Source organism: Nelumbo lutea, chromosome 6 (genome assembly GCF_056320005.1).
Source record: "Nelumbo lutea isolate HS-2025 chromosome 6, American lotus-T2T, whole genome shotgun sequence".
NCBI lineage: Eukaryota > Viridiplantae > Streptophyta > Magnoliopsida > Proteales > Nelumbonaceae > Nelumbo > Nelumbo lutea.
The window spans coordinates 7,249,656-7,277,569 of record NC_142689.1 but is presented as its reverse complement, the minus strand read 5'-3'; the positions used below and the strand labels follow the sequence as shown (position 1 = coordinate 7,277,569).

The 27,914-nt window shown below is 39.2% G+C and overlaps 1 protein-coding gene and 2 long non-coding RNA genes across 4 annotated transcripts; 2 read left to right on the top strand and 1 right to left on the bottom strand.

Moving 5' to 3' along the window:
• The first annotated feature begins 1,823 nt into the window (after positions 1 to 1,823).
• Positions 1,824 to 21,612, top strand: LOC148847109 (AMP-dependent synthetase and ligase family protein). 2 transcript variants are annotated; one of them, XM_088950364.1, is made up of 6 exons: positions 1,824 to 3,155; positions 8,353 to 8,542; positions 9,480 to 9,625; positions 19,954 to 20,021; positions 20,143 to 20,245; positions 21,295 to 21,612. In XM_088950364.1, the coding sequence occupies exons 1-6, from the start codon at positions 2,145 to 2,147 to the stop codon at positions 21,406 to 21,408; spliced, it is 1,632 nt and encodes a 543-aa protein (XP_088806490.1). In that variant the 5' UTR covers positions 1,824 to 2,144; the 3' UTR covers positions 21,409 to 21,612. The 2 variants fall into 2 exon arrangements, with proteins under 2 accessions (XP_088806490.1, XP_088806492.1); XM_088950366.1 differs by having other exon boundaries at positions 1,871 to 3,155; positions 20,117 to 20,245.
• LOC148847110 (uncharacterized) lies at positions 5,856 to 8,081 on the top strand. The gene is made up of 3 exons (XR_016100228.1): positions 5,856 to 5,945; positions 6,046 to 6,096; positions 6,171 to 8,081. It is a non-coding gene; the product is annotated as an uncharacterized LOC148847110 (long non-coding RNA).
• Positions 21,613 to 25,259: 3,647 nt separating the features above from the next.
• Positions 25,260 to 27,471, bottom strand: LOC148847108 (uncharacterized). The gene is made up of 2 exons (XR_016101413.1): positions 27,148 to 27,471; positions 25,260 to 25,521 (listed from the first exon to the last, which is right to left on the bottom strand). It is a non-coding gene; the product is annotated as an uncharacterized LOC148847108 (long non-coding RNA).
• Between the last annotated feature and the right edge of the window lie 443 nt (positions 27,472 to 27,914).

Sequence of the window (27,914 nt, the reverse complement as noted above, 5' to 3'; positions counted from 1 at the left end):
AGTTCGGCTACTGAATTGGCACTTGGCCTAAAGTACAGGATACCTATGAGGAATTTTCCCATTGAAAAATTATCACATGATTTTGATTTCTCACAAAGACTAATCATAGGCTCTTTTGGGGGGCAAGGGGGTGTTTGGTAATATGTTTGATTTTGTTTTATTATCAACCGTTTCAAGAGCTGCTGATCTTTCTTTCTAATTCATTGTCATTTACCAATTACCATTGTTACTAAAATCATAAGGCTTAATGTGCAGATGAAGTGTAAAATACATGAGTATAAATTGGCTGTGTGTAAATTCTGGTTTATTTTAGCCTTACATTTGGCTTTTCTTTTTTATTTGTTTGTGGTGAATAAAATAGGAAGTGAAATGAAGTAATCCCCCCTTTAATATGAAAGATAATGGAGGTAGGAAGAGGGTTATTTGTTTGGGAGTGATACATGAAAAGAATGATGCAGTCTTCACTTTATAGTAAAGAGAATCAAGGTAGGTGGATGGTGGTCTTCATTTTGCATTGGATTTTGAGATGCAAAATATGCACTGCCAATAAATACAAATGAGTACAAATTTTGTATTAGGTGGGAGTATAAATCACATAGACTCCATTTGGAAAGAGTGCAGATACAAGGTTTAGAAATGCTGTATACAAGGTTTTGTACTCTACATATAAACTGAGCCATAGCTACAAATAAATAAATACGAAACTGAATCCGGTGTAAAACTTGTATCTGGTTCAAATTTGCATCGCAAACAAGCAGACCTTGCAAGGAAAAATAATTGTCACTCTACAGGATCCCTAATCGTCCTTCTTTCCTATAACCATCAATCATCAACTTTCTCTTGGAAGAGAGGGGTCATTGATTGTCATTCTTCTTAAGCTCTAAGGTTTTTGATTGTAGAGAAGACTTTTCCACTGAGTATTATAACTACTAAAACTGAATTTTGATGAATACCACTTGATTGTCATTTTTATGACACCGGTTGATTGGAATTAAAATTTTCAGGTATCATAGTCAATCCAATTGGATTTGATTTAAATGTATATATTCATATATATACTTATATTTTATATATTAGTAGAGTTGGTTTGAATGTTATGTCTTTACTATTTTTACAAAATTTCATCTCAATATATTTTATTCATGATATAAAATACTAGTCAATTTTTAGTTTATTTTATTAACAATATATGATAATTTGATCATTTTTAGTTTATTTTATTAATGCTATTAAATATTAATTATACAATTACAAGTCAAAATACAAATCTGAATACTAACAATTCAAATTTTGATCTACCTTATATGTGATTAGATCCGATCTATTTACAGTTATTTTTCTATTCCATTTAAATGGGTTTGGGGTAGGGGTTTTACATTTTCAAGGGTCATTTACAGAGATACCTTCTATAATTTCATGTAAATAGTAAGACCTACAATATAGTTTGTGAACTAATAAGACACCTCTTATACTTTTTAACTGCCTTATTAATGCATCATCTTCTGTTAGGAATGCTTGTATATCTGTTTGGGAATGGTTTTTTGTTTTGAAAATACTCAGAAAGTAATAAAAAACATAAAAATAAGAAGTCAAAGAAAAAATAAAATGAAGATAACATAAACAAAAATAAAAATAAAATAGACAATAATAAAAAAAAGCAGTTCACATTGGAGAGCATCCCCTAAATTAAACTTTTATTTTGAAAATTGATATGAGCACATTTCATCTTGATCAGTTGAACAAATTCTTAGTGAAAACACAAATAAACCTCTTCTTCATAGTGGTAAAAATTAAAACATGGGGTGTTTCTTTATTTAGGCTCCAAGCATGGGGCGTTTCTATATTTCCAGGCTTGCTGTAGTGTAAATCCAAATTAGATGCAAATAAGCCAAATATGCACCTTTTTTAAGCCCAAATCTCTATCCATATTTCAGAACAGTCATGGTCTACCTCACAAAATGCGATTCCACGCCTGAATTTCATTTTGTTTCTCGCTGCAACACGTGAAATTGAATTTGACTCAACACAATTGGGTTGTTGTATTGACTACGTTGGCTAATGATCACACTTCTCGCTTGCAGTCAGTATTATATCATCTGATCTGAAGTATACCATTTCCATACTACCTCGTTCCTGCAACTTCAATGGAGAAATCTGGATATGGAAGGGATGGGGTCTATCGATCCCTGCGACCTCCTGTGGTTTTTCCTAAGGACCCAAACCTTTCTATGGTTACTTTTCTATTCAGGAACTCTTCTTCTTACTCTGACAAACTTGCTCTCGTGGACGCCGATTCCGGCGATGCCTTGAACTTCAGCCAGTTGAAATCCACGATTGCTAAGGTTGCTCATGGTTTGGTTCGCTTGGGCATAAAGAAAGGCGATGTTGTTCTCATATTAGCCCCTAATTCGGTTCAATTCCCCATTTGTTTCTTGGGGGTTGTTGCTATTGGAGCTATTGCTACCACTGTGAATCCTCTTTACACCACCGCAGAGATCGCCAAGCAGGTGAACGACTCTGGCCCGAAGCTCGTAATCACTGTTCCTCCATTATGGGACAAGGTGAAGGATTTCGGGTTACCAGCTGTCTTTTTGGGGCCTCCGAGTGCTTCATCGATAGCCTCCCGTGCCAGAACTACTTCCTTCTTCGACCTGGTTAACATGGCGGGAGGGTCAGTATCTGATTTTCCTGTAGCTTCTGTTAAACAGAGCGATACTGCAGCTCTTCTGTATTCATCTGGTACGACAGGTACGAGTAAGGGTGTGATTCTGACTCATCGGAATTTCATCTCGGCCGCTATCATGGCAACTGCCGACCAGGACGTCGACAGAGAGACGCACAATGTTTTCCTCTGTTTTCTTCCTTTGTTTCACATATTCGGGCTTTCAATTATTACGTATGCGCAGTTGCAGAGGGGCAATATGGTTGTTACTATGGGGAAGTTCGATATTGAGATGGTTCTGAAATCGATTGAGAAGTACAGAGTGAATTATTTGTTTGTTGTGCCACCAGTCATGATTGCTCTTGCGAAGCAGAGTGTGGTCAAGAAATACAACGTGTCTTCTTTGAGGAAGCTTGGTTCGGGTGCTGCGCCTCTGGGGAAGGAGATAATGGAGGAATGTGCAAAGAATTTTCCTCAGGCTGAGGTCGTTCAGGTACTTCAGCTAGAAACATTTTCCCTTTTCTCTGTAAGAAGTGGTGAAATATAATAGCAGATCTACAAAAATATTAGTGTTACAGAGGTAACCCTTTTTAATGAGGATTGCTTCGATTTTCTCATGTCTTTACTTGAGTGTTGTATGTCTACTAAGAAGTCATAAGTTCAAGTCTCGTAGAAAGTATATCTGCTGTTATTTTTTTATAACAGCTTAAGTTGCTGACTTAACGCTTTGTCTTTTAGTAGATAAATGATTAGATAATGAAATATCCAAAAGCATATATATATATATATATATATATATATATATATATTGGAAAAAGGTAAAGTAAATTATTCATCACATAAAAAGATTAGTACATCAAAACCCAGACCACTAAGAATACCTGGGCACAAATCAAATTACAAACTCATCCATGACTGAGAACAAAACAAACGAGACATATTCTGATGTTTGAACTCCTCAGTCACCAACACCCAAGAGATTAACTTGCCCACAGCTCTCTGCACTACTTCATCCGAGCTTTTAAATTTACCACAAAAAATTCTGTTGTTTCTTTCAGTCCAAATGGACCATAACACAGCTGCTGGAATGGTACTCTAAACAAGCTTTCCTTTCTTGCTGAGGCCCTCAATTCTCCAACTGTTCTGCAGCTCCTTCACTGGTCTTGGCATAACCCAACTAATCTCCAAAGCCTTTAGGAAATGCCCCCAGACCATAGAAGAAACTGGGCTGTGGATACACAAGTGCTCTGTAGTTTCTGCAAGAGATCCACACAAACCACAAGAAAGATCCAGAATCTGAATGCCACGTCTCTCCAGATTAACTTTGGTCAGACATTTATCAAGAGCCATTGTCCAAATCAGAAAATTAATCTTGGAGGGGTTAGTTGGATTCCAAATCTGACTGGCAGGGAAATCCACCTGACCTGACCTGTACAGCTTAAGAACCAGGGATTTAACAGAGAAGCAACCGTCTGCATTCTATTTCCATCTCCATTCATCCTCCAGACTCAAATCTATCATTTGACTTTGAAGCAGCCCCAACAGCGCTACATACTCTTCCACCTCCCAATCAAACAAACTTCTCCTACAAGGAGGAGTCCAAATAATGGAACCACCAGAAACATTAAAATTCTTAGCTACTTAAGAATCTTGATTCACAGAGATTTGGAAAATGAGGGGGAAAGCATCTGCCAAGGAGCCCTTTAAACACCGGGATCCTTCCAAAACTTAACTCTATCCCCTTTACCCACCTTAAAATCTGATCCCATCCAAGAGGATAGGAAGATTCCTCAATATGCCTGCCTAGAGAGATCTGCCCCCACTTGGATGAGGATTCTTAGATCTCCAATCACCTCACTCCACCCCATACTTTCCCACAATAAGGTTTCTCCACCATGCATTCCTATCAGTAGCAAATCTCCATAGCCATTTACTGAGAAGGGCAGAATTAAATTTCTTTAGATTTCTTATTCCCAGCCCATCAACTTCCATACGAGACACACTTGCTCCCACTTTACAATGTGAACCTTCTTTTAATTTTCCCATCCCCTCCATAAGAAGTTCCTTTGGATTTGCTCCAGCCTATTTGCTATTTTGCTTGGGATGGGGAAAAGAGAGAGGAAATAAGTAGAGAGGTTAAAAGGGTACTCTTAATCAATGTTACTCTACCCCCAAATGACAGATATTTTGCCTTCCAAGAAGCCAATTTTTTCTCCATTCTCTCAATAATTGAAACCCAGGTCGAGGAGGAAGAGTATTTAGCCCCGAGAGGCAAGCCCAAATACTTTACTGGGAGAAGATCAATTTGACAAGCCATCACTTCTGCACATTTTTCTAAATTTGAGACATGGCCCACTGGGATGATCTGACTTTTACTCAGGTTAGCTTTGAGACCAGACACCACTTCAAACCAGCTCAGAATCCTAAGCACCGATTCCAACTGAATCAGAGATGCATCAACAAAACATAGGGTATCATCTGCAAATTGGAGGATATTGACTTTTTCCTTTCCAGGGAAATTGCAAATCCATCCCAATAACCAGAATTTGTAGCTTTCTTGCTAAAAAGAGCGAGAATTTCCATGACAAAAATGAACAACAAAGGGGAAAGAGGATCTCCCTGGCTCAAGCATCTAGAGCTGCCAAAAAACCCCGTAGATTGGCCATTAATTAGGATTGAAAATTTAGGAGTCTTAATACAAACTCCGATATAATTTCTCCATTGCTGCCCAAAATTCATTCTTTCCAACACAAGATCCAAGCAATTCCAGTTGACATAGTCATATGCTTTCTCAATATCAAGTTTACAAATCACACCTGGGGTTCCCTCTCTTCTTCTGGAATCTATCAACTTATCAGCAATGAGAATTGAGTCTACCATCTGCCTCCCTGGAAGAAATGCACTTTGGTTATTAGAAATTACACTACCTAACACCCCTTTCATTCTTTCTGCCAGAGCTTTAGCCAGGATTTTATAGAAACTGTGTAGGAGGCTGATTGGCCTGAAATCCTTAATGTTCACAGCCCTTTCAATCTTTGGAATGAGAGTAATAATGTGTCATTCAAGCTTATTTGCAGAGAGGCATTTGAATGAAAAGCCTGGAACACATTCAACAAGTCTTTTTTCACAAAATCTCAGCATTTCAGGTAGGAAAGGTTTGTAAGACCATCCGGCCCAGGCGATTTATCTCCTTCTAACTTCTTAATTGCTGCTCTAATTTCCTCCTCTGTGAAGGGTCTCTCAAGCCAAAGTTTTTATCTTCATTCAGCTGCTTGAAGGGAAGGTCAGTAGGTCCAATTTTCCCTATAGAGATTTTTATAAAAGGTGGTTGCTACTGACTTAATCTCTTTACATGATTTCCCACTCCTATCTTCCCACACCAGCTTGCTGATTGAGGAAGCTCTAACTTGGGCGTTTGCCATTTTGTGAAACAAGTGCGTGTTTTTGTCACCCTCCTTTAACCAAGTGGTTTTAGCTTTTTGTCTCCACTTAATTTCTTCCTTTACAGCCAACTCATCAAAATTGCTTTTTGCTTGGGATATTTTCGGCCTCAACCCTTCAGATAAGTGACCCACCTCTTAAGCTCTGTCAATCTCTTCAATGGTACTTAGTAAAGCTTTCTTTTCAGTACCCGAATTTAATCTATTCTCCAAATTCCAAAATTTTAATTTTCCTTTGATAGCTCCCAGTTTTTTTGCCAAGATAAAAGAGCTTGAACCCTCCACCTGAAGATCATTCCACACAGATTTTATCAAAGGAATAAGTTTGTCCTCCTCAAACCAGGCATTTTCAAATTTAAAAAGAGTTCTAATTCTCTTACGATGACCACTGATTAGTTGAATAGGACAGTGATCAGAAACAGGTCTAGGGAGGGTAACCTGCCTAAAATCAGGGAAAGATAACATCCCAATTTGAAGATACCAAAAATCTATCAAGCCTCACAAGGGTGGGATTTTCTTGATTATTGGTCCAGGTGAATCTGTTGCCCTGAATAGGGATATCCATAAGTTCCATATTATTAATAAAATCAGCAAACAACCTCATCGACCCTGTTCCTCCACCCCTTGTATTTTTCTCTTCCACCGATAGAGTTACATTAAAATCACCATCAATGACTCAAGGATGGGTCAGAGAGCCTCTCATATCTGATAATTCCTCCCAGAAAATCGCCCTGAGATTTGAAACTGTTGGCCCATGTAGAGAACACTGATGTGGGCCCCACAGCTACGGTCCCACTGTGTTCGTAGGGTAGAAGATGTTCTAGTCTGCCTAGGGTTAGCTATTGGTCATTTAGTTGTTTCAGTTGTTATTTATTTCAGTCTTATTTTTGGCTCTATTGTTATGTAAAGACTAAGGGCAGATCTGTCCTTTCCATGTAATGGGCATAACCTATAAATAGTAATTAAAGTGGTGGTGGCAGAACATTAAGTTTCTGCTCCTCCTTTCAACTCTTGTGTTCTACTGCTTCTCCTCCCTCTTCCTCTTCTTTCCTCTTACCTTTCTTCTTATTTTCGATCCTGAAATCCATTAGGGTTCAAGACTGATAACAGTCCTGAACTTCTACTGCCCATAAACATTTGTGACTTGGATAACATTGCCATCATGAAGCTTCAGAACTAAAGAATTGAGAAATTTCCAATTCTACTAGAAATTAGGCTACAAAAAGAGGGATACCAAAGACTCAGAAGGATTCCAAATATTCGAAAGTATAGTAATTTGTCCAACTTCAGCTTCAGACATTAAGGAGCCTAGAACCCCCTTGAAAACTTATCCACTAAAAGACAAAGCAATAAGCTTTTCAGTTCAGACATTTCAGCTGTTATTAAATGGTCCCCAAGTCATTTTATTCATGATCTGCAATGCCAAGGTTATTTCTAGTTAACTTTTAATGCATATTATTTTGGTTTTTTTTTAGTTCAGTTTATTAATGGTGTATATTATCCACATCCAATCTTGATCTAAATCCATTGGACAAGGTTTGATTTGAATCCGTGTATTAACAGATCAAATTTGAATGTGGGTGGTGTACCTGATCCATAAAAATGCATGAACAATATCTCACAGTTTGGCCATTACCTTACCACAGAAAGAATAAAACACTATTATGATTTACAAGTGTTACAATAATACAACAAGAACACGAGGTCTGTCCACACCTTAAGTAAAGCCAAGCAAGTTATTTCCAATTTTGACTTGTCTTCTTTTGTTGCTTGAGAAGTATAACAAGTATACATCTTAGTTTTGATTGAAAATTTAGTCTATTGGTAAATTAGCATAATACAAGAAGGAAGAAAGAATTTCATAAGCATAAATAATGAAGCATTCCAGAATTTCTACCTTCTCTGTTAATGGAGGAACTTGAGTTTTCAATATCTTTTTTTATGATCCTTTCCTAGAAAAACAGAAAAGAAAATCCTAGTTTTTTATAGGGCTGATTGTTGCTATTTTTTTTCTTCTTAAAGAAGTTGAATTTTAGTATCATATTCTGGTAAAAATCAAATCATAATATTAGAAATGGATAATTTAATTACTGTTGTGGGAATCAAAGTGTTGGATTTTGATGGGTTTCCTTTGGTTCCTATATAAGTTGCCTTGTATGGTTTCTGCAAAGATGTTTGCTAGCGAAGTCTGGTTTCTGGAAATAGCTTAAATCTTGATTTGGATAATTGTACTCCTTGCATCCTTGGCAGGGCTATGGTTTGACAGAGACTTGTGGAATAGTCTCACTAGATAATCCAAGGGGTGGAGCTCGCCATACTGGTTCAACTGGAACCCTTGTTCCGGGGATTGAAGCACAAATAGTTAGTGTAGACACATTGAAGCTTCTTCCTCCTAATCAATTAGGGGAAATATGGGTTCGAGGAACTAATATGATGCAAGGTGTAGCTTTAGTCTCTTTTTCAGTTTTTAATCTTAAGCTATATATTTTGCACTTCTGGATATATGTTATCTTTTCTCTGCTAGTTTTTATTGTGTTTCTCATGATGTGGATATTGTATCTTGAATCCTATAAAGAGTAAAATATCAGCTTGAACAATGAACCACGACCAGATTTTTTTTTTTTTAATTTAATTCCTCATGTTCTTCTCTATCTATGCTCTTAAAACCTGCTTATTCAAATTTCTAGCTTATATTCTCCCAAGTATGGCATCTCATAACTCATCAATGACATCACTTTGATGAAAACACTAAAAAATTATGTTTTTGATTCTTGCCTTGTAATGAAAGTGGATAGGCAATGCCTAGGCGTTTTTGCTTGGCAAGGTGAGTCAATAGGTGGAAACTAGGCATCTCCTTGGCAACAAAAATAAATAGATGCATACATATTTTATAATGCATGCATATATACATAAGTAATATGGAGTTTCATGTTAATAATAAACTATTACACCACAAGTTAAATCATAGATAATGAAATAACAACTTACACTTGGTTTCAGAAATTATGACAATATTTTTAAGTAATATGGAGTTCCAGCTCTGTATACATCTGTGTTAACCAAAAGTGGATTGCAGACTAAATTCAATAAATAATGGGGCATAATTGTCATTTACGCATAGTAAGATGAATATATACATACTGCATGCCTAGCTGGTAATTTAGGTCATTTCCCTTCAAAACACCTAGGTGATTGCCTAGTTGATGCTTTAACTACACCCTAATCTCTTGAAATCTGTTAAATTAGAATAACATGCATCCTATGATTTTAATCATTGTCATTTACCTTTTGTTGTTGCTTAACTCTTTCCACCATGTGTTGTGTCTAAAACTAATTGCTATTACAGGTTATTTTAACAATCTTAAAAATGTCTACAGGTTATTTTAACAATCCACAGGCTACCAAGTCCACTATAGATAAACAAGGTTGGGTACATACAGGAGATCTTGGGTATTTTGATGATGAAGGACGATTATTTGTTGTTGACCGAATAAAAGAGCTCATCAAGTACAAAGGCTTTCAGGTAATATAGTATCTTGCAGGTGCTGTTACTTATGTTGGCTAATGTTTTGAGAGTTGGATCCAACCATCTGGTTGAACTGGTTTCTACTGAAACTGGTTGTATTTCCAAGTCATTGAAAACCATGAAAAACTGAATTTTTTCAGGTTACCACAGTTGAACTGTGAAGATTGGGAAACGAGGCCTTTCCACTTTGATGCTTGGCCTGATTTTAAATACATTAATGTTAGCATCCTTGTATTGCTCCTTCCCATGCTTACTAACTTCAAATTGCCCTTCATAGATGTAACTTGAATATGTATGGCTTGTTTTAAACATATAAATATGTGCATTGACCTACTGTTAGAACTTCACTTTCATGCAATATATGCACGTGAGGTGTGTAACATGCTATTTGAACATGTCATTCTGCATTGAAAACTGATTTATCTAATGGGAAAGAACAGTAGGGGTTCTATGTCATTCTGCAATATAGTTCTTTTGTACTCATGGTTATAAATCAGGGTTATACATGTAATTTACACATTGATTATAAAAGTTAAAGTAAGAAGCATGCTTTTTCTTTGTCACACAAATTATTCTTCACCTTCTACAAGTAATGAAAAGTTAGGGGGTCATAAAGCCCCGCATACAAATGAATATTTTTTTGGAATAGGTAAAATATTGTATTGATATTGTGTAGCATAAAGACATCTGGGAAGAAAAACCATGCACACAAAGGATCTATACAATGGGAATTTACAAATGATCTGCTATGCTGTCCCACTGAATTGTTGAAAAGGCCATTGCCTAATGTTTGGCCCCAGCCCTCAGGGAGGGGTGAAGTGGATAAAGAGCTAACCTTGGCATTTTTTTTCTTGGCACAAAGTGGCCAATCTCAAACTTGAATCCGCATTCTCATACTTGTCACCTGAAGTTTTACCATTTCACCAAGAATGGCCTATCATATTGAATTATTGTTAGCAAATAAACATTAAAATTCAAACAAAAAAAAGTGGAACAAGAGACTGTACAGTGATTTTACATGGTTAATGAGAAGAAGTGTAAAAATATACATGAAAAGGCTTTTACCATTCAAATGAAGAGCTTTTTTTTTTTTTTTTTGGTAGTGAAGAAACAAGATTTAATAGGGAGCTCTGACCTATTGATTTACTGAAGAAAATGCACAAAATTTAAGCAACTAAAATTAAAAAATACCCCTATTAATTTACTGAAGTGTAACCAATGTGGTCAACTGTCTGATTAAATGAATCATGAGGTTTTATACACGGATACGATCTGATTAGTTTCCTTAACTAAGCTTCCTCAAGATCTATATAGGGTAGCTACAAGGAACCTATTCCTGGGTGCACTCAATCCGGGGACATATCTTTGATCAAATTATAAATTCTATAGTCTTTCTGGCTACTTCAGCTCACATCATGCACATGATGAACCATCTTTTTATGAAACCAACATTGCCACATCCCAGCAAGCTATTGACCTGTGCCAGAGGTAGAGGCTGGGAGGCAGAAACATTGAGATCTTTCTAACCTTCACTAGGTTGTTATATGCAAAATGTAGGGCATAAACCCCATGTCATTTGCACAAATTGTCTAATAAAGTTGAAAGAAAGAAACTAAAAACTGGATATGTTTGGCCTGGCATATACAACATCAGAGCCCCTTAATGAAGGATATGACTTCTTGCCAATGGTTTTCAATAATGAGGTAAAAAATGTTTGCAAGCAACGGATGCAAATGACATGGGATTTATGCATTGTATTGACCCCCTTAATCCATCTTAGACGCTCTCCTAGATGCCAAGACAAGCAATCTCAATGATTTGTCTAGCCCAAATGCCAAGATATTTGGATCCTTGGTTGGTTTAACAGAATTAGCCCAAATGCCAATATATTGGAAGTCAAAATGGAGAAAACTAAGTAGAGGTGGCTCATCACTTGCCTGCAGTGTTGCATAAACAAAAGTTGGAATCTGATGCATGTCAAAGAGTCTGACTTGGAAAGACAAGAAAACATGGACTCATAACATGTTTGTAGAAAGTATAACTATTAAAATAGTTCTTATTTTTGAATTCTAAGCATGGTATGCTTACAAAAAATGGGTCTAAAACGTTGCCTTTGTTACTAAGTAACATTTATGTAGAGAACACTGATGTGGGCCCCACAGCAGTGGTCCCCACTGTTAGACAGTCTTGTATGCCCTTAGCTTCAATCGGATTTGATGTACTTTTGTTATTTAGTGGAAATAAATTAAAGTGCATGTTTGATTCATGTTGTTTGGTATAATTCTGTGTAAGACCCTAAAACTGGACACTTATAGAAACTTGTGTTAGTTTTAAATGTTCACAACCATTGGATAAGTCTGGGGAGATTTATCCTGCCAAGGCTGATACTGGTGTGTCACCAAGTGTTGGGATGGCTTGTTTCGGCCATCAGGGTAAGACCCAAGGCACATGCAGTATGGGATTGCTTGAACTCTTGAACCGGACTAGATTTCCAGTATTGCCCTAGACCTTGGAGACAGATAGGCAAAACTGGAAAGTTACACCTGACCCCTAGACTCGATTATGACACATCACTAGGTGTCGGATCGGGTTGTCTTTGATGTGTCAATCAGTGAGATCCTTAGTGGGGGTCAAAACCTGGACATGTTGGGGCAGTCTGAGAATTCATCTGAGTGAGTGGTCATAGTGACAGGATCAGCCCCTTTGTCGGACAATGGTAATGATCGGGAATGCACTCTCTCTGATGGAAACCAAACTGCCGGTAGTTGATTTTAATCGTTGGAATTTTGTTTTGCAAAATAAGATATATATATATGTATATGTACGGTTTCAAAAGATTTGCAAAAGGTTTTAATTCCCGGGATCCATCTGAGTAGAAAGTGCGGCATTGTTCCTTGCAGCCGAGAGAGATGTCTTCTCTTGTCGGGCAGTGCTTGATTATTAAGGGCTGAGAGGTTAAGTGTAAGACCATTTAGGATAATACCTGATGGGCTAATCTTGCACCTGCCCACAGTCCCTAGGTTTTTATAAGATGGCTTGGCCCAGGGACCACTTAATGTAAGTGTTGGGCCCATAGGGTCCATGTGATGGGTTCAAGGGGGTCACTGAGTCTTTCAGTGAATTCGGCTGGGCCTTGTAATAAAGGCTGGGCCGAACCCATGTGGCTGGTGTGTAGATCAATGCTTGGGTCCCATGCCATACAAAAAAGCCCAACTGGGCAGCAGGTTGGAAACTAGTTAAACACTGAACACTTAATGGGCCAAAAGCCCATTTCGAACTGGGCTGATATGATCACCAGTTCATAGGGTGAATTTGAGATTAGTGTTAGTAAAAGGATTGGGTCTTTGACCTTATCCACTCTAAGAGACCAAATTCAAATTAGATTTGAATCTGGTAACCTCCTGATAAAATCAGGAGTTAACTAACTTAATCTGCAGATAGGATTAAGATTAACCTCTATCCAAATACTGATTTGGATTGGGATAACTCCCAAAATATTGGGAGGTTTCTTAATCAAGAAGAAAGAGGAGAAAACCCTAGTAGAAATATCAGATTTCGAACTAGGGGGTTTGAGTAAGCAAGAAACACATCCTGCAATCTGAGGTTTGATCTCTCACAGACTCTAGAGAGAAGAGACAATTCTGCCCTCTTCGTCCCTGGAATTCTCCTCCTTCAGCCGCCGCCACTATCTGTTGGAAGATTGGATCTTTGTAGCAACAGGAAGTCAAGAAAGCAGTTCTTGACAATAGTCTTGCAAGAAAGACACTAGGATTCGGTGTTCAAGGTTTCCAGAGGGTTCTTGTGAAGAATCCAGTGTGTAGGACGCACCCTGCTGGTTCCGTTCCATCCACAGTTGTGTCATCTTCAGCAGGAGCGAATCTTGGCTACTTCTTTGGGCGTGAACACCAACTTTGGGAGATATTATTTATCTGGATCAGGTATAATCCTTCCTGTTTCCTTTTGGTTCAGATCTGGTTTGTTTATGATTCAAGTAAGATCCTTGAATAATGTATTCTAAATTTAGGGAATATGATTCCCAGTTGGAAGAAGGTAGGAAATTTTTTTGAAATTCGCCCCCCCATTCCACACCTTTCTTGGCGTCCATTAGATGGATCCTACCATTCTTTCACCCACTGTGTTCGTAGGACAACATGTGTAATTATTTGTTTTAGTCATAGTAGTGTTAGTTGGGGTTAGTTTGTTATTTCAGTTTTTATTTACTTTATTTGTCATGTAAGTACTAAGGGCAGATCTGTCATTTTCTCTATGTACTGAACATAACCTATAAATACTAAGAGAGTGGCGGCGGTAGATGTGTTAGAATCTGTCCCTCCTTTCAAACCCTTGTGTTCTCCTGTTTCTCTTCTCTTCCTTATCCTTCCTCTCACTTTTCTTCTGCTTTTCTTAACCTAAAATCTTTTAGGGTTCAAGACTGATTGCAGTCTTGATCTTCTACTTGGTATCAGAGCCTATCTAGGGCTTATCATGTGTGTCTAGTCCAGCCGACCACATGAGGATCAGTTAGGGCTGGAAGCTTATGAATATTTGTCGGCTGATTCTTGGAGATTACCAGGAGAGTTTCACAGCTGTTGAGGACTTGCCGTGGCTCGCAGAGAGTTGGTAATCAAGAAGAAGCAGCGAAGGCTAGGGTTCAGGTAACCCTGGAAGGCAATGAACAACATTCTTTGAGTAAGCTTTATTTAGTTTCCAGAGACTGCTATCAGTCGAGATAGGTTGGACCTATCTAGAAGGAGAGGTCGAACTGCTTTAAGGTTTTTCTCTCTAATCTAGGGTTTGACTGTTGGGCTGAACCCTATTTATCTTCTATCAGAGGTGATCAGTTTTAGGGTTTCATATTGACCCTACAGGTCCTAATTATACGGACTGCTTGGAAAGTGCGGTTGAGCACTTATTTCAGACCTACGATTGAAACCTTAATTCTGCTCCAGCATCTCAGATTGCTCTCTAAGCTGGTTTCAGACCTATTTTTGGCTTCGAGCTCTTCTAGGGGATAAAAAAACTTGACAGACTGCTTGGTACTGTGATTGCCGATTGATTTCAGATCAGATTTGTATTGGTTTCATGCATATACTGTGATTGCCGATTGGTTTCAGATCAGGCCTGCACTAGTTCATGCATATACCATGATTACAGATTGGTTTCAGATCAGACCTGCATTGATTTCATACTGTTTTCTGGTTGTGATCGACTGTCCAAGTGCTATTTTCTGATGTAGTGGCTCTAACAGTTTGTAGCTACTGATTCTTGACCAAAGATGGAGTTTAAAAATCAGGGAGAAAGTAGTTTTGGGAACAACAGTTATGGTAGTGTATCTGAAACCGGGTTTCAGATTATAACTGTGATATTTGATGGGTCAAATTACTTGGAATGGGCTCAATCAGCCGTGATGGCTATTGGAGGAAGGGTCAAATTCAAGAGAACTATTTGGTTATGGCATGGCTGTGTAATTCTATGTAGCCACATATCAGCCGAAATTACTTGTGGGCAAAGACAACCAAGGAGATATGGGATGTTGTGAAAGAAACCTATTCCCAACCCCTTAATGTTGCTAGAGCCTATGAAGTGAAGTGTGAGGGGAACAATCTTAAACAAGGAGAGAAGCCAGTTTCTGTCTACTTCTCTACCTTGAAATCCTTGTGGCATGAGATTGACCATCTAGAGACCCTTGAGTGGGAGAGTCCCAAAGATGCACAGACTCATAGAAAGCAAGTCGAGACAAATAGGGTGTTTGAGTTTTTGGCTGGCTTGAATTCAGAATATGACATTGTGCGGCAACAGATACTGACCAGAGATAGTGTGGCCCTCTCTCAAGCATACTCCCTGGTGCATAGTGAAGAGACCAGGAGGAAAGTCATGATGCAGCCTCAGCCCCCTTCCCTAGCCCTGACAGCTGTTAAACCTAAGCCAGGGGGTGATCCAGAAAGGGATCGGAAGAATGAAGATAAACGGGACCTGGTATGTGAACATTGCAAGAAACCCAAGCACACAAAAGATACTTGTTGGAAGCTACATCCTCATTTGGTCCCAGCAAAACTAAGAAATAAGAAAGGTAATGCTCATGTGGCTGTGAACACTGATTCAACATCCTCATCAAGCACATCCCTAGAGACCTTAGTCGTGGTTCGGGCTGCCCTCATACAATTGGAAAAGGAAGTTGGGAGTTCAGCTCGGCCATCTCAGTCACCATCAGCTCCTGCCACATCTGCGTTTGCACATTCAGGTACTCGAGCCTCAGCTTACCATGCTCCAGCTCCAGGTAATACTGACCATTGTTGGGTAATAGATTCAGGTGCATCTGACCATATGACCAGCTTGCCATCATTGTTCACTTCTTATCACTTGTCCTCTGGCCGAGATAGAGTATGCATTGCTGATGGCTCTCTTGTTCCCATTTCGGGCAAGGGTGACATCAAGTTATTGGATGCTATCTCTTTATCTTCTGTCTTGCATGTTCCTAATCTCGATACTAACCTGCTTTCAGTCAGTAGTATTACCAAACATATGAACTGTTCAGTAACATTTTTCCTTGACCGATGTGTTTTTCAGGATTTGGAGATGAGGAAGGTGATTGGGACTGGCCGTGAGACGAATGAGATCTATCTACTTGGAGAGAGTTCTCGTTGGGAGGAGTCAGTGGATAAGAAGTCTTTTGTTTCTCAGTCTGTGAGTCCGGTTATGCTTTGGCATAATCGATTAGGTCATTTGTCTTTCAGGTCCTTGAAGAGTCCGTTTCTGGCTTTATTTGAGTCTATTGAATTATCAAAGTTGAGGTGTGAGAGTTGTGAGTTTGCTAAACATTGTAGAACTTCTTATTCTTTGAGTAATAAAAGGAGTAATTCTTCTTTTGATATTGTGCATACTGATGTTTGGGGGCATATCACATCTCTTCTATGGGTGGGTACAAATACTTTCTACTGTTTGTTGATGACCATACCCGTTTTTCTTGGGTCTGTCTTATGCATTCTCGGGATGAGGTTCCTGCTATGACCCAAAACTTCCATAAGATGATTCTCACTCAGTTTGGGGCCAAAATCAAAGTCCTTAGATCTGATAATGCAAATGAATACTTTGCTAAGCCATTGACCTTCTACCTTCTTAGCCATGGAATTATTCACCAGAGCACTTGCCCTCATACACCGTTGCAGAACGGAGTTGCCGAAAGGAAGAATAGGCACATCTTGGAAGTGGCTAGAAGCATTATGTTTACTTCCAATGTACCCATTTGATTCTGGGGTGATGCTATCCTCACGACAGTATATCTCATTAATCGGGTTCCTTCCTCGGTTCTTGATATGAAAACCCCTTTTTCCCTTCTATACCCAGATGAGGAGTTGTTCATCGTTCCCCTTAAAACCTTTGGTTGTATCTGTTTCGCTCAGCTTCTCGAGCCTCATCATTCCAAGTTTGAACCTAAGGCTTCCAAATGCATTTTCCTTGGTTATGCACAAACTCAAAAGGGTTATTGCTGCTATGATCCAGTTTCAGGGAAAAGGTTTGTCTCCATGGATGTCACATTCTTTGAGGAGACACCCTATTATCCTAGGGTTTCTCCTTAGGGGGAGAACAGTGAGAGTGGGATTTTGAGTCTCTTTCCTCAGGGGGAGCGTAGTGGGAGTGGGGCTGTTCCTTTACCTATTCCACTGGGTGATGAAGGCTGTAGTGGTGAGGGTGGTCAGAGGGATCAGGAGTTGGGAGTCTATCACAGGCGATGCAGGCATGTTGATCCTAGTCATCGGTAGTCCCAGCCAACTCCAGTTCCTTCTGCGGCTCCACATCTAGAGCCTACTGAGACACCTTTCACTATTGCCACTTCCCCTCCTGTGGATGACCTTGATCTCCCTATTGCCGTCCGCAAAGGGAAATGGCATTGCACCACATCTACAACTCACAACATCTCACAGTTCTTATCCTATGATTGCCTATCTCCCTCTTACCGATCCTCTCACTTCCATTGCCAATGTCCCTATTCCAAGAACAATGCAAGAAGCCTTATCAGTTCCAGAATGGAAAGATGTAATGCAAGTCGAAATGGATGCCCTGTTGAAGAATAATACTTGGGCACTGATTGACCTACCCAAAGGAAAGAAACCGATTGGATGTAGATGGATATTCACTTTGAAGCATAATGCTGATGGCTCTATTGAAAGGTACAAAGCCCGACTGGTCGCAAAGGGGTTCATCCAGACTTGTGGTATAGACTACTTGGAGACCTTTGCCCCAGTAGCCAATATGACCACCATCTGAGTTCTGTTATCCCTTGCAGCAAATCATTCTTGGCCCTTGTTCCAGATGGATGTTAAAAGTGCCTTTCTAAAAGGAGACTTACAGGAAGAGGTCTACATATAGTTGCCTCCTGGATTCTATGATACAGAGACAGGTAAGAAGGTTTGCCGACTGAACAAGGCATTGTATGGTTTGAAGCAGTCACCTAGAGCCTGGTTTGATAGGTTCAGATTAGCCATTGGAAAGTTCGGTTATGTACAGGCCTAGTCAGATCATACACTGTTCATCAAGAGGGTGGAGTCCTCTCTGACACTACTTGCAGTATATGTTGATGATATTGTGGTGACAGGAAATGATAGCCATGAGATTGAGTTCCTCAAACAGCTCCTTCATCAAGAGTTTGAGGTGAAAGATCTTGGTGCACTACGGTATTTTTTGGGTATTGAGGTTGCTAGATCTAAACAGGGGATTTTTATCTCTCAGAGAAAATATGTTCTAGATCTGTTGGTGGAAACTGGAAAGTAAGGTGTTAAGCGTGCTGATACACCCATTGAACAGAATCACAAGATTAGTGCAGAGGGTGGGGAGCCTCTTGAAGACAATGTTATGTTTCAACGGTTGGTTGGAAAGCTCCTATATCTCTGCCTCACTCGGCCATATATCAGTTATGCAGTTAGTGTTGTCAGCCAGTACATGCATTCCCCTAGAACTTCTCATCTCCTTGCGGCAGAGAGAATATTAGCATACTTGAAGAGATGCCCGGGTAGAGGTATACTGCTCAAGAACAATAATCACATGAAGGTGGAGGTCTATACAGATGCCGATTGGGCTGGGAGTGTTGATGACAGGAGGTCTACCTCTGGATATTGTTCCCTTGTGGGAGGTAACCTTGTCTCTTGGAGGAGTAAGAAGCAGAGTGTTGTTTCCCGCTCTAGTGCTGAAGCGGAATACAGGTCAATGGCTAACGGAGTGGCTGAAATCTTATGGTTGAGATCACTACTTGAAGAGTTGGGTATTGACTATGAAAAGCCCTTGATGCTATATTGTGGTAATCAGGCAGCTATTAATATAGCTCACAACCCAGTGCAGCATGACAGAACTAAACATATCGAAGTTGATCGACATTTTGTGCGAGAGAGGGTCACATCACAAGAAGTGTGTCTCCCGTATATCACATCTAATATGCAGCTTGCGGATATCCTCACCAAGGCTGTACCAAGGAAGAAGTTAGAGGCAGACCTATCCAAGTTGGGAGTGATAAATATCTACTCCCAATTTGAGGGGGAGTGTAGAGAACACTGATGTGGGTCCCACAGCAGTGGTCCCCACTGTGTTCGTAGGACAGCATGTGTAATTATTTGTTTCAGTCATAGTAGTGTCAGTTGGGGTCAGTTTGTTATTTCAGTTTTTATTTACTTTATTTGTCATGTAAGTACTAAGGGCAGATCTGTTCTTTTCTCTATGTACTGAACATAACCTATAAATACTAAGAGAGTGGCGGCGGCAGATGTGTTAGAATTTGTCCCTCCTTTCAAACCCTTGTGTTTTACTGTTTCTCTTCTCTTCCTTCTCCTTCCTCTCACTTTTCTTCTGCTTTTCTTAACCTAAAATCTTTTAGGGTTCAAGACTGATTGCAGTCTTGATCTTCTACTATTTAATATGAAAAATGTCATTCATGTTGTACATTATCTGTTCAATGTTGTGCAGAAGTGAAAGTTATCATTTCCTATAAAAAAAATGTTGTGCAGAAGTGTCCCTCAAGAATCTATGGAGTGTCGTAATTTGATGTGTGTCTGATGCAAAAAAGCCATACATTTAGAAGAGTCCATGCAACACTGCCTACATTTGATCTTTGTCTGCAGATCTAGAATATGAGAGAGAATCAATAACCATAATATGCCCTTTCTCCTGCTGATTTACTGTGGCCTTTGGGAGGTTTAGATGATGTGGAGAGTGGACGCACTACTGGGTTTGAGTAGTGCTAGAAACTTGTTTCTGATTCTAATCTTATATGTATCTTCTACGTATAATAAAAATTGTGCTACAAAAAGTGTTTACTTATCTCCTTGGTCCTTTGTTAGGTTGCACCGGCAGAGCTTGAAGGACTTCTTCTTTCTCATCCTGAAATATTAGATGCTGTTGTCATCCCGTAAGTTTGGATATATTGATTTGTGCAATCTATCTCTCATTGTAATTAGCAGGATACTCTAGAAGGAATATGTATATTATTACTCATATTGTTAGTTGTGCTTATTTTATTTCATTATTAGACTTCCTGATGCTGAAGCTGGTGAGGTCCCAATTGCTTATGTTGTCTGCACTCCCAACAGTTCACTGACCGAAGAAGATGTTCAAAAATTTATTGCCAAGCAGGTAAGGAAATACTTATCTTTGACTCCTATGTTTCTGTGGATGCATTTATAGAACTGTACTTTAACCAATACGCGTTTTTTTTTTTTAGTTTTTTTGTTTTCAAATAAAGGGTTTTGTAAAAACACCTGTAAACAGGTGTATCGGGGCTCAAAGATACAATACAATATGCCCGTGTCAGGCATATCGTGTCGATACTTTGAACCTTGGCTAGGGATGAATGAATGGTTTGAATTGTTAAGTTGGTGCAATATGGAAAAACCTACGTTTCTTTGGGCAATGGCTTTTCATTAGATGAGTTCATTTCTGCTATTTGATGGCATTATATTTATATGAAAATACATAATTTTCCCCCTTCTGATAGATGTGGAGTGTTTTCCTCCATTTTTTGTTTGGTTCTATATCGGGCTTGAAGACATAATATCATTCTTCAGTTTGGAACATGACAGACCAACTAAATTATGGGTTCAAGTCCTTATCGGGGTTTGATATGCAACCTATTGATTAAATAAGCAAGGATGTTTTTACCTTTTATATAGTTCCTTTCAGATATACTCTTCTGGAAGCAGATGGAAAGTTCTGTCTAGGAAGGATTAGAACGTCATTGCTCAACTTTAGATCCATGCTCTAATTATTTGGTATTTTAGGCTGCGTTTGGTAAAGTTTTACAAATATGTCTCTCTGCTTTTCTGTTCATAGGGACTGGAAAACCAACTGTTTTGTGCTTCCTGGGAACAGGAAACAGAGGGAATGCTTCTCTGAGACATTGTTTTAATATGTAATTGCTATCATGATGGTTGCTTTAGAAAACACTAAATACATCTACTCTTCTAGTCAAGAAGAATGAGCTTTTGCTTCGCGTAACTGTTTCCCACTTTTCCCTTCTCATGTTGGATGGAAGCTTTTAACCTTTGAGGATTGTGTCTATATGCCTCCCCACTTTCTTCCGAAGTTGTGTGCAAAATGGCGCACCACAGGATGCTTATTCTGATAAACTAGGATGTAGGTATTTGTTGGCATGAATGCTTATTCAAATATTTCTTCCGCTACAGGTTGCACCCTTCAAAAGATTGAGGAGGGTAACATTCACAAATAGTGTTCCAAAATCAGCTTCAGGGAAGATTCTTCGGAGAGAGCTTATACAGAAAGTTCGGTCCAAGCTGTAAGAATAAGATGCTACCACATTTCTTTTGTTAGCTGCTCAGCTACTGCATACACATAGGTTGTTATTTTCAAGGTATATGTCTATGTATCAATAAGCTGAAATAATTGATGTGAGGACCAACTTCATAAATGATTTGGAACAGAAAAAAAAAGCATGTATGTGAATTTGCCACGGAAACAATTGAATCAACTCTTCAAGGGCTAAAGAATTGAATTGGTGTTTTCTCCGACGAACCTCTAGAGCCCTCTAAACAGCAGGCAGAGATGAAAGGGAGACGTAATTATCACAGTTTTAGGCGATTCCCAGGGGTACAGACTACAGAGTTCTTAATTAAAGAAAACTTGTGTGAAAAATTTCTTGCGCACTTCTCTTTTGGCAGTCTGAATTTAAATCGTAGCGTAGCCTATTAGTAATTCTCTATTCACTGCCTGAGCCAGAAAGACAGTTGAGGCATGTCTCGGAAGCTCTTTCTCCATATGCGCTCAAATGGCATTCCATGCTGATTTAGAGCCTGTTTGGGAGTAGGTCCTTAATCATATAAACCACCCGTCGTTTAAGAATTGGGGGTGACGGTCTGCCCCCCAACCAAGTTGTCTTTATGTAATGTAAACCACTTACAAAGTGGGAGTATACCGTCAGTTTTTAGATTTTTTTTTTTTTAAACTAAAATACCCTTACCCTTATCATCTTGAAATTTACCTCTTTATTGTGAGAAATATGTTTTTCTGCTTGTCTGTTGCAAGTAACCAGAATAACCAACTATTTTATGCTTCCTCGGAACAGGAAAACAGAGGGAATATTTCTTCTCTGAGACATTGTTTGTCTTTAATCTCAATAATTGCTTTTAAAACAAAATACATCTACTCTTCTAGTCAAGAAAGAATGAGCTGCGCTGAAACAACGAAATCAAGGACTTCGATGTATTGCTACGGCCCCACCTTGAATTAGATGAACCCAAACAAATACAATACGTCAAAGGCTTTGATTCTAGGTTTTAGCCCAAACGCTACGTAGCACAAGTGAACTCCTACAAGTTACAGTAAAATAGACTTGTATCCTTGGGCCGTTGGGCGTTGCTTTTTTAACAGCCACACACATTGATCAATGGACTGCTGGAGGCTGATGGGCTGAAGGAGGGAACCAAACCCAACTAGAAAATTTTACTTTTCTTTGGCCTAGCGCTAGCGTTAGCGTGGAACCAAACTAAAAAAAAGCTTATTTTCAGTTCAGCCTCCCACTCCCAGGCCGAAGGGCCGGTCCGTCACGGTTTGATGAGCAACAAGTCAACAACCCTCGTGCGAGGTGTTAAGCTTTTCAGTTTTCAGAGTTGAGTGGAGGATCCATGGCAGTGCAGGACGGAATATTGGAGTTCAGTGGATTTCACCGAGAAAGGGTGAAGATCTGATATACATTCCACGCTCCATTCATACAAAGGTGGGCCGTGGGGGGTGGTGTTGAGGGGATTCCAGTCTGACAAAGCAAAATCATTGCTCCTCTCCCACTCCATACTCCGGTCCTCAGTCTCTCTCAGTGTCCCTTCTTGAATCAAATCAAAATTCAAAAGAGCAATAAAGAAGGAAATTAAGGTGTTGATGATGGGAATGCCAATGACAGACAGCAGGGACTAATCTTTCAATTCTCATTTCTCTTCCTACTGTGAAGTCTTCAGAGTTCACACATGCATGGTGTTGGCCAATTAACCCAGCTTTCATGAATCGGTGCTCCTCCTTTTGTGAGCAGAGCAGACCCACTTACTCATATCAAACCTTGAGTCTCAACTCTCAAGCAGCAGCAGAAGCTTCATTCATGCTTGTTGGCCATTGAAAAGCGCCCATTCGTCGTGCCCATGGATGATTTCCTTTACTTTTAACGTGTCTATTACCTACAGTTAATTGCTTTATTCGTGCTAGCTACTTCAACAACAAATAGTGTAGAACACACGTTTGAAGTCTGTGCAGTACCAGCTTTATATAACCTCAGAACGTTTCTTCAGGGAAGGTGGATGGTGCATGATGTTAAGTATATTGGATTTAACTTTATTCTTATTGCAACGCTTGCAAATGTATCTGGTAAATTGCCCGTGAGAGTGTAATCAGTAGATGGGTCCAGCTGAACTACTAACACAATATTGTATCGCTATAAGCATTGCCTATATATGGAAGTTAGAGGTGAAATTCGCTACCCCTGATGGCGTAGCCTTGGGCTAAAGCCTGAAATCATGGCTTTTGGACAGGCCCACCTTAAGGTCACTCCATCCAATTTTAAGATGGGCCATATCAAGGGCTGTGATTCACTGGCTTTAATTATATTAGTTCAGGCTTTTGGTATGGAAGTTGGGCTGTGAATTGTGATTCATCATTCATGGCCTTTGGATGAAATGACGTCTTGCCGAGAGTGAGACTTTATTAGTCCCCCTAAGATCCATAATATTTGCTTTTGGTTGGGGCCAGATCCAGATGAGTGCTGGACTGGACCAAGCTGAGATTAATAGTGCATGAATTATATTCTAACCCGGGAGATTTGGGTGGGTGGGTGAACGTTAATTGGGGCCATGCATCCGTACGTGGCGTTGTGTTGACTGTTGACGGGTCGGATCAAAGAATTGCGTTGCCTCATAACTCATAACTCATTCTTGCTGTGCTTCTTAAAAAGCATCTCTACATTTTTTCGTGTCTCCTCGTTGAGATAGTTACACTCTTGAATCTTGATGTAGCGTGTAATCTTCTTGACATACGGAATTCATGATTTTTGTTTCTCATGCGAAAGGAAAAGTGGTGAAGTACACTGCACTCCATAGAAATCTGAAATTACATCCCTATAGTCAGATCTACTAGTAGTCCCCTCTTATAAACCGTAATCTTGTCCGTGAATTTGGTATCGATCTTTCGACGAGATTCATCTTACCTGTACATTAGTGGGATGAACAGTCGTTCTCCCAAGGAAAAGATTGAAACACAATCAACTATAACATATTAAGACATGGAGTCATGTCATGGATAAAGGGGTCTGTCTCCCTTTGCCTTTGGTCTAGTTATCTATCTCTGTGGCATTTTTGTTCCATTTGTTGAGCTCTTTTTTCTTCTTCTTCTACTTTATTATGCATGGTCTATATATGCTTTTGACTTCAGACCACATCGTGTCAACACTTTGTTGTCTCATGGCTTTGATTTTTGGATGCGTGTTCCTTAATTATTCCTATAACAACAGAAATTAAGGCTAAGATTTGAAAGGAATACAGTACAGTATAAATACGTATAAAATAATTCAAAAGCATATATATTTTTGCACTCTCCATATTTGTATTTATATTCCAGGCTCAGTTTAGAAGGAATATATAGAGTGCAAAACTTTATATTTTATATTATCTTATATACATCTATACCGTACATATTTGTATTTATACTCGTTCCAAACAGAGCTTAAATGTTCTAAAATTGCTGGATAATTGCACCGATGGCTGGGTCCAATGCAGTGATATTATTCTTGAGTGATCATCAATGTAATCATAAAACTTGCCAATTACTAGTGCCACTCTGAAAGTTAACAGCTACAGAGACGTACTGCAGAGTAGAATCACTCATATACTGGGCATAGAATATTTGTTGAAAATTTCAATTATTAAAGTCGATCAAGATAATGGTCACATCTTGCCAAAAGGGAGTAAAAGTAGAAAGCAAGGCAAGCATTAATCTGTCTGCTTGCGTGTCTGCCACTGTCACTACTGCTACGAGGAAAACATATGCTGCGACCGTGGTCGCATGCGATCCCAATGAATTGCACTTCTAATGGTCCAATGTAGTGTTTTTGAAAAAAAAAAAAAAAGCGGGTAAAATGCAAAATCCTCTCCTTAACTTTCTGACAATCATAAAAAATTCCTTATAATTTCATTTTAGTAAAAAACTTTCCACTATTTCTAAAAAATTTGACAAAAACCTCCCTTCCGTTGATGATAATGACAAAAAAGTATATAATTACGAAATTGCCCCTAAACATCATCTAATCACTTTGTAAAGTACCATATTTACCCTCAATAACCTCCCCGCTCCTCTTCTGTCTCCCCACCGTCCTTGCACAACACCGAACCGCCCGCACATGGCCGGAACCTCCACCGCCCCTACACGAATCGGACCATATCAGTAACTGTCCTTGCAGTTCTTTGATATAAGTGGGATAAACTAAAGCAAGGGAAAAGAAGCAAAAAACCCATTATTCTGGGACAATCAATAATCAAGAGCCATGTTGATTATTCAATTGTCATAATAACACAGTGGTAAAGAAACAAGTTTAGATTTCGATAAAAATTGGCTATTTTGGTCACAGAAACAGAGGACCACTTTAGCTTTCAAAAACCGAGTGAAAGGGAGAAGGGCATGTAAGCACTGGAACTCCAATAATTCCTAGCATCTGCGTGACCTTCCCCATCGTCAGCCTTAGTGATGGCTCTTCTTGAATGCGCCAAAATGCAGCGCTTAGAAATCTCTCCAGTAGATATCTAACCTGCTTTGACAGCAGCAGTTGTAAGCCAAATCTGTAAGAATTTCTCCGTTGTCATTTTCGTCAGTTTCTGTTGAATGTTCTTCCTAGAATAGATGATCTCTAGCAACAAGACCTCAAAGCTATATATATCAACCTTCGTAGTGATTGCCATACTCCTTTTTTTTTGAGAGTAAGGTAACTGAATTCATTAAGAAAAGAGAAGGGTACATAAGAAGGTGTACACATATAAAGAAAGGAAAAACAAAAACAGGGACCAAATCTGTAGGAATTATACAGGAGGAAACTTCAGAGTATAAATCTTCTAACAGAGCACCTAATTTTTCTAGTCCATCTACAAGAGCATTAAATTCCCTTGGAATCCAAATCAGGTTTGCATTAGAGGCAGTCAGTAAATTCCTTGCCTTCGTTAGAAAGTGTCCAAGTCTCCACGGTCTGGTCTCTTGTTTTCCTAACCATTTTATAGTGTTTGCTGAATCGCCTTCAATGGAGAGGTTCTGAATACCTAATCTGTTAATTATTCTGATCCTTGTAAGTGCAGCCAACACTTCTTCCTTGGTAGAATCTGCTATGCCTACAGCCAACACTTCTACCTAATTTGTTAGTCTCCTGAGCCACTTGGGTGCAACATACCTTTTGGTTTCCCTAATAACTGTATGAGTTCGACTCTAGTTATTCATCAGAAGCTTTGCCAATCCAAAGTCGGAAATCTTGGTGTAAAACAATCATCAAAAGTATATTTTCACAATTGATGATTTGGGTTCTACACTCTTCATGCAAATACAGGAGCCCTCTTGCAGCTCCAAACACAATATAGGTGTGTTGGTTCCAATTGGGCTTTGGAGTTCTGAAAAGGAAGCTTGCTAAAGCACCATTGCTCATGAACTCATACACAAGAAGTCGATGTTGTCCTCATTGCAATACCCAATCAATCAGACTATATTCTTGTGGTGGGTCTGTCCAATAACACCTACTTCTGCTCTGAACTCTTGCTCGCATTCTTGAATTACTCTTAACTCTTTACTGCAACATCGTCCCCTTTATAAACAGTTCCAAAAGAATCCCTTTCCAGCTCTTCGCTGAAATCACTTATAGCTTCTTGGAGGTCTTGCTAAGTAAAAGAGGATGGAACTTCTACAATATTTCTTTTTGGTTAAATCGATTTTGGTTTGTTGCAGTAAGCTAAGAAAACAAACAAGGTAGTTACAACTATCAGTACCAAGTTAACAAAGATAGATCAAGCTACCCGAAAACAGCGAGATGATGATGATCATTATCCTTCTCTTATCTTTCTTTACATGGAGATTGTCCACTCTTACTTTGAGGAGAGCCTTTCCATTAATGTTTCTGTTTATCCTTCCATTTGAAAGTGGTAGAGTCTTCTTCCAACAGGTTTGACCTGTGAGAACTACAACACACCAGTGAGTGTGATCGCCAACGAGAAAAATGGAGGAGTGGCAAATAGGATAACGAGAGAGAGAGAGAGAGCGGGCGGGTTGGGCAGCGATCCCAACGACTTAGTTGCTTCTCTGTCTCCGACGACAGTATAGCGGGATGTGTCGGTGAGGGTGAGGGAGCTTGGTAGGGATGAAAGAGAGAGCGGGATGTTGGAAGGAGGGTAAAATAGGTATTTGGAAAGATTTGATCATTTGTTTAACGTTTGTTATGATCATTGATGGAAGGGAGGTTTTTGTCATTTTCTTTAAAATAACAAGTAGGTTTTTGCTAAAGTAAAACTATATGAGAGATTTCTATGATTACCAGAAAGTTCAGGGGAGGTTTTTGTATTTTACCCAAAAAAAAAGTAGATTTATGGGTTACTTATTTCATTTTCGAATGCTACTGTGTACATTTGCTTGGGCGTTGCACTGTTTCATGCAACCATGGTTGCAGCGGATTTCTTCAATACACTACCAGTCTACCACCTACACATATATACATCCTTCATCTTAAACGGAGGGCTGAGATCGACGAAGACAAGCTTCGGTTCAACTCTATATAAATGTATGTCAA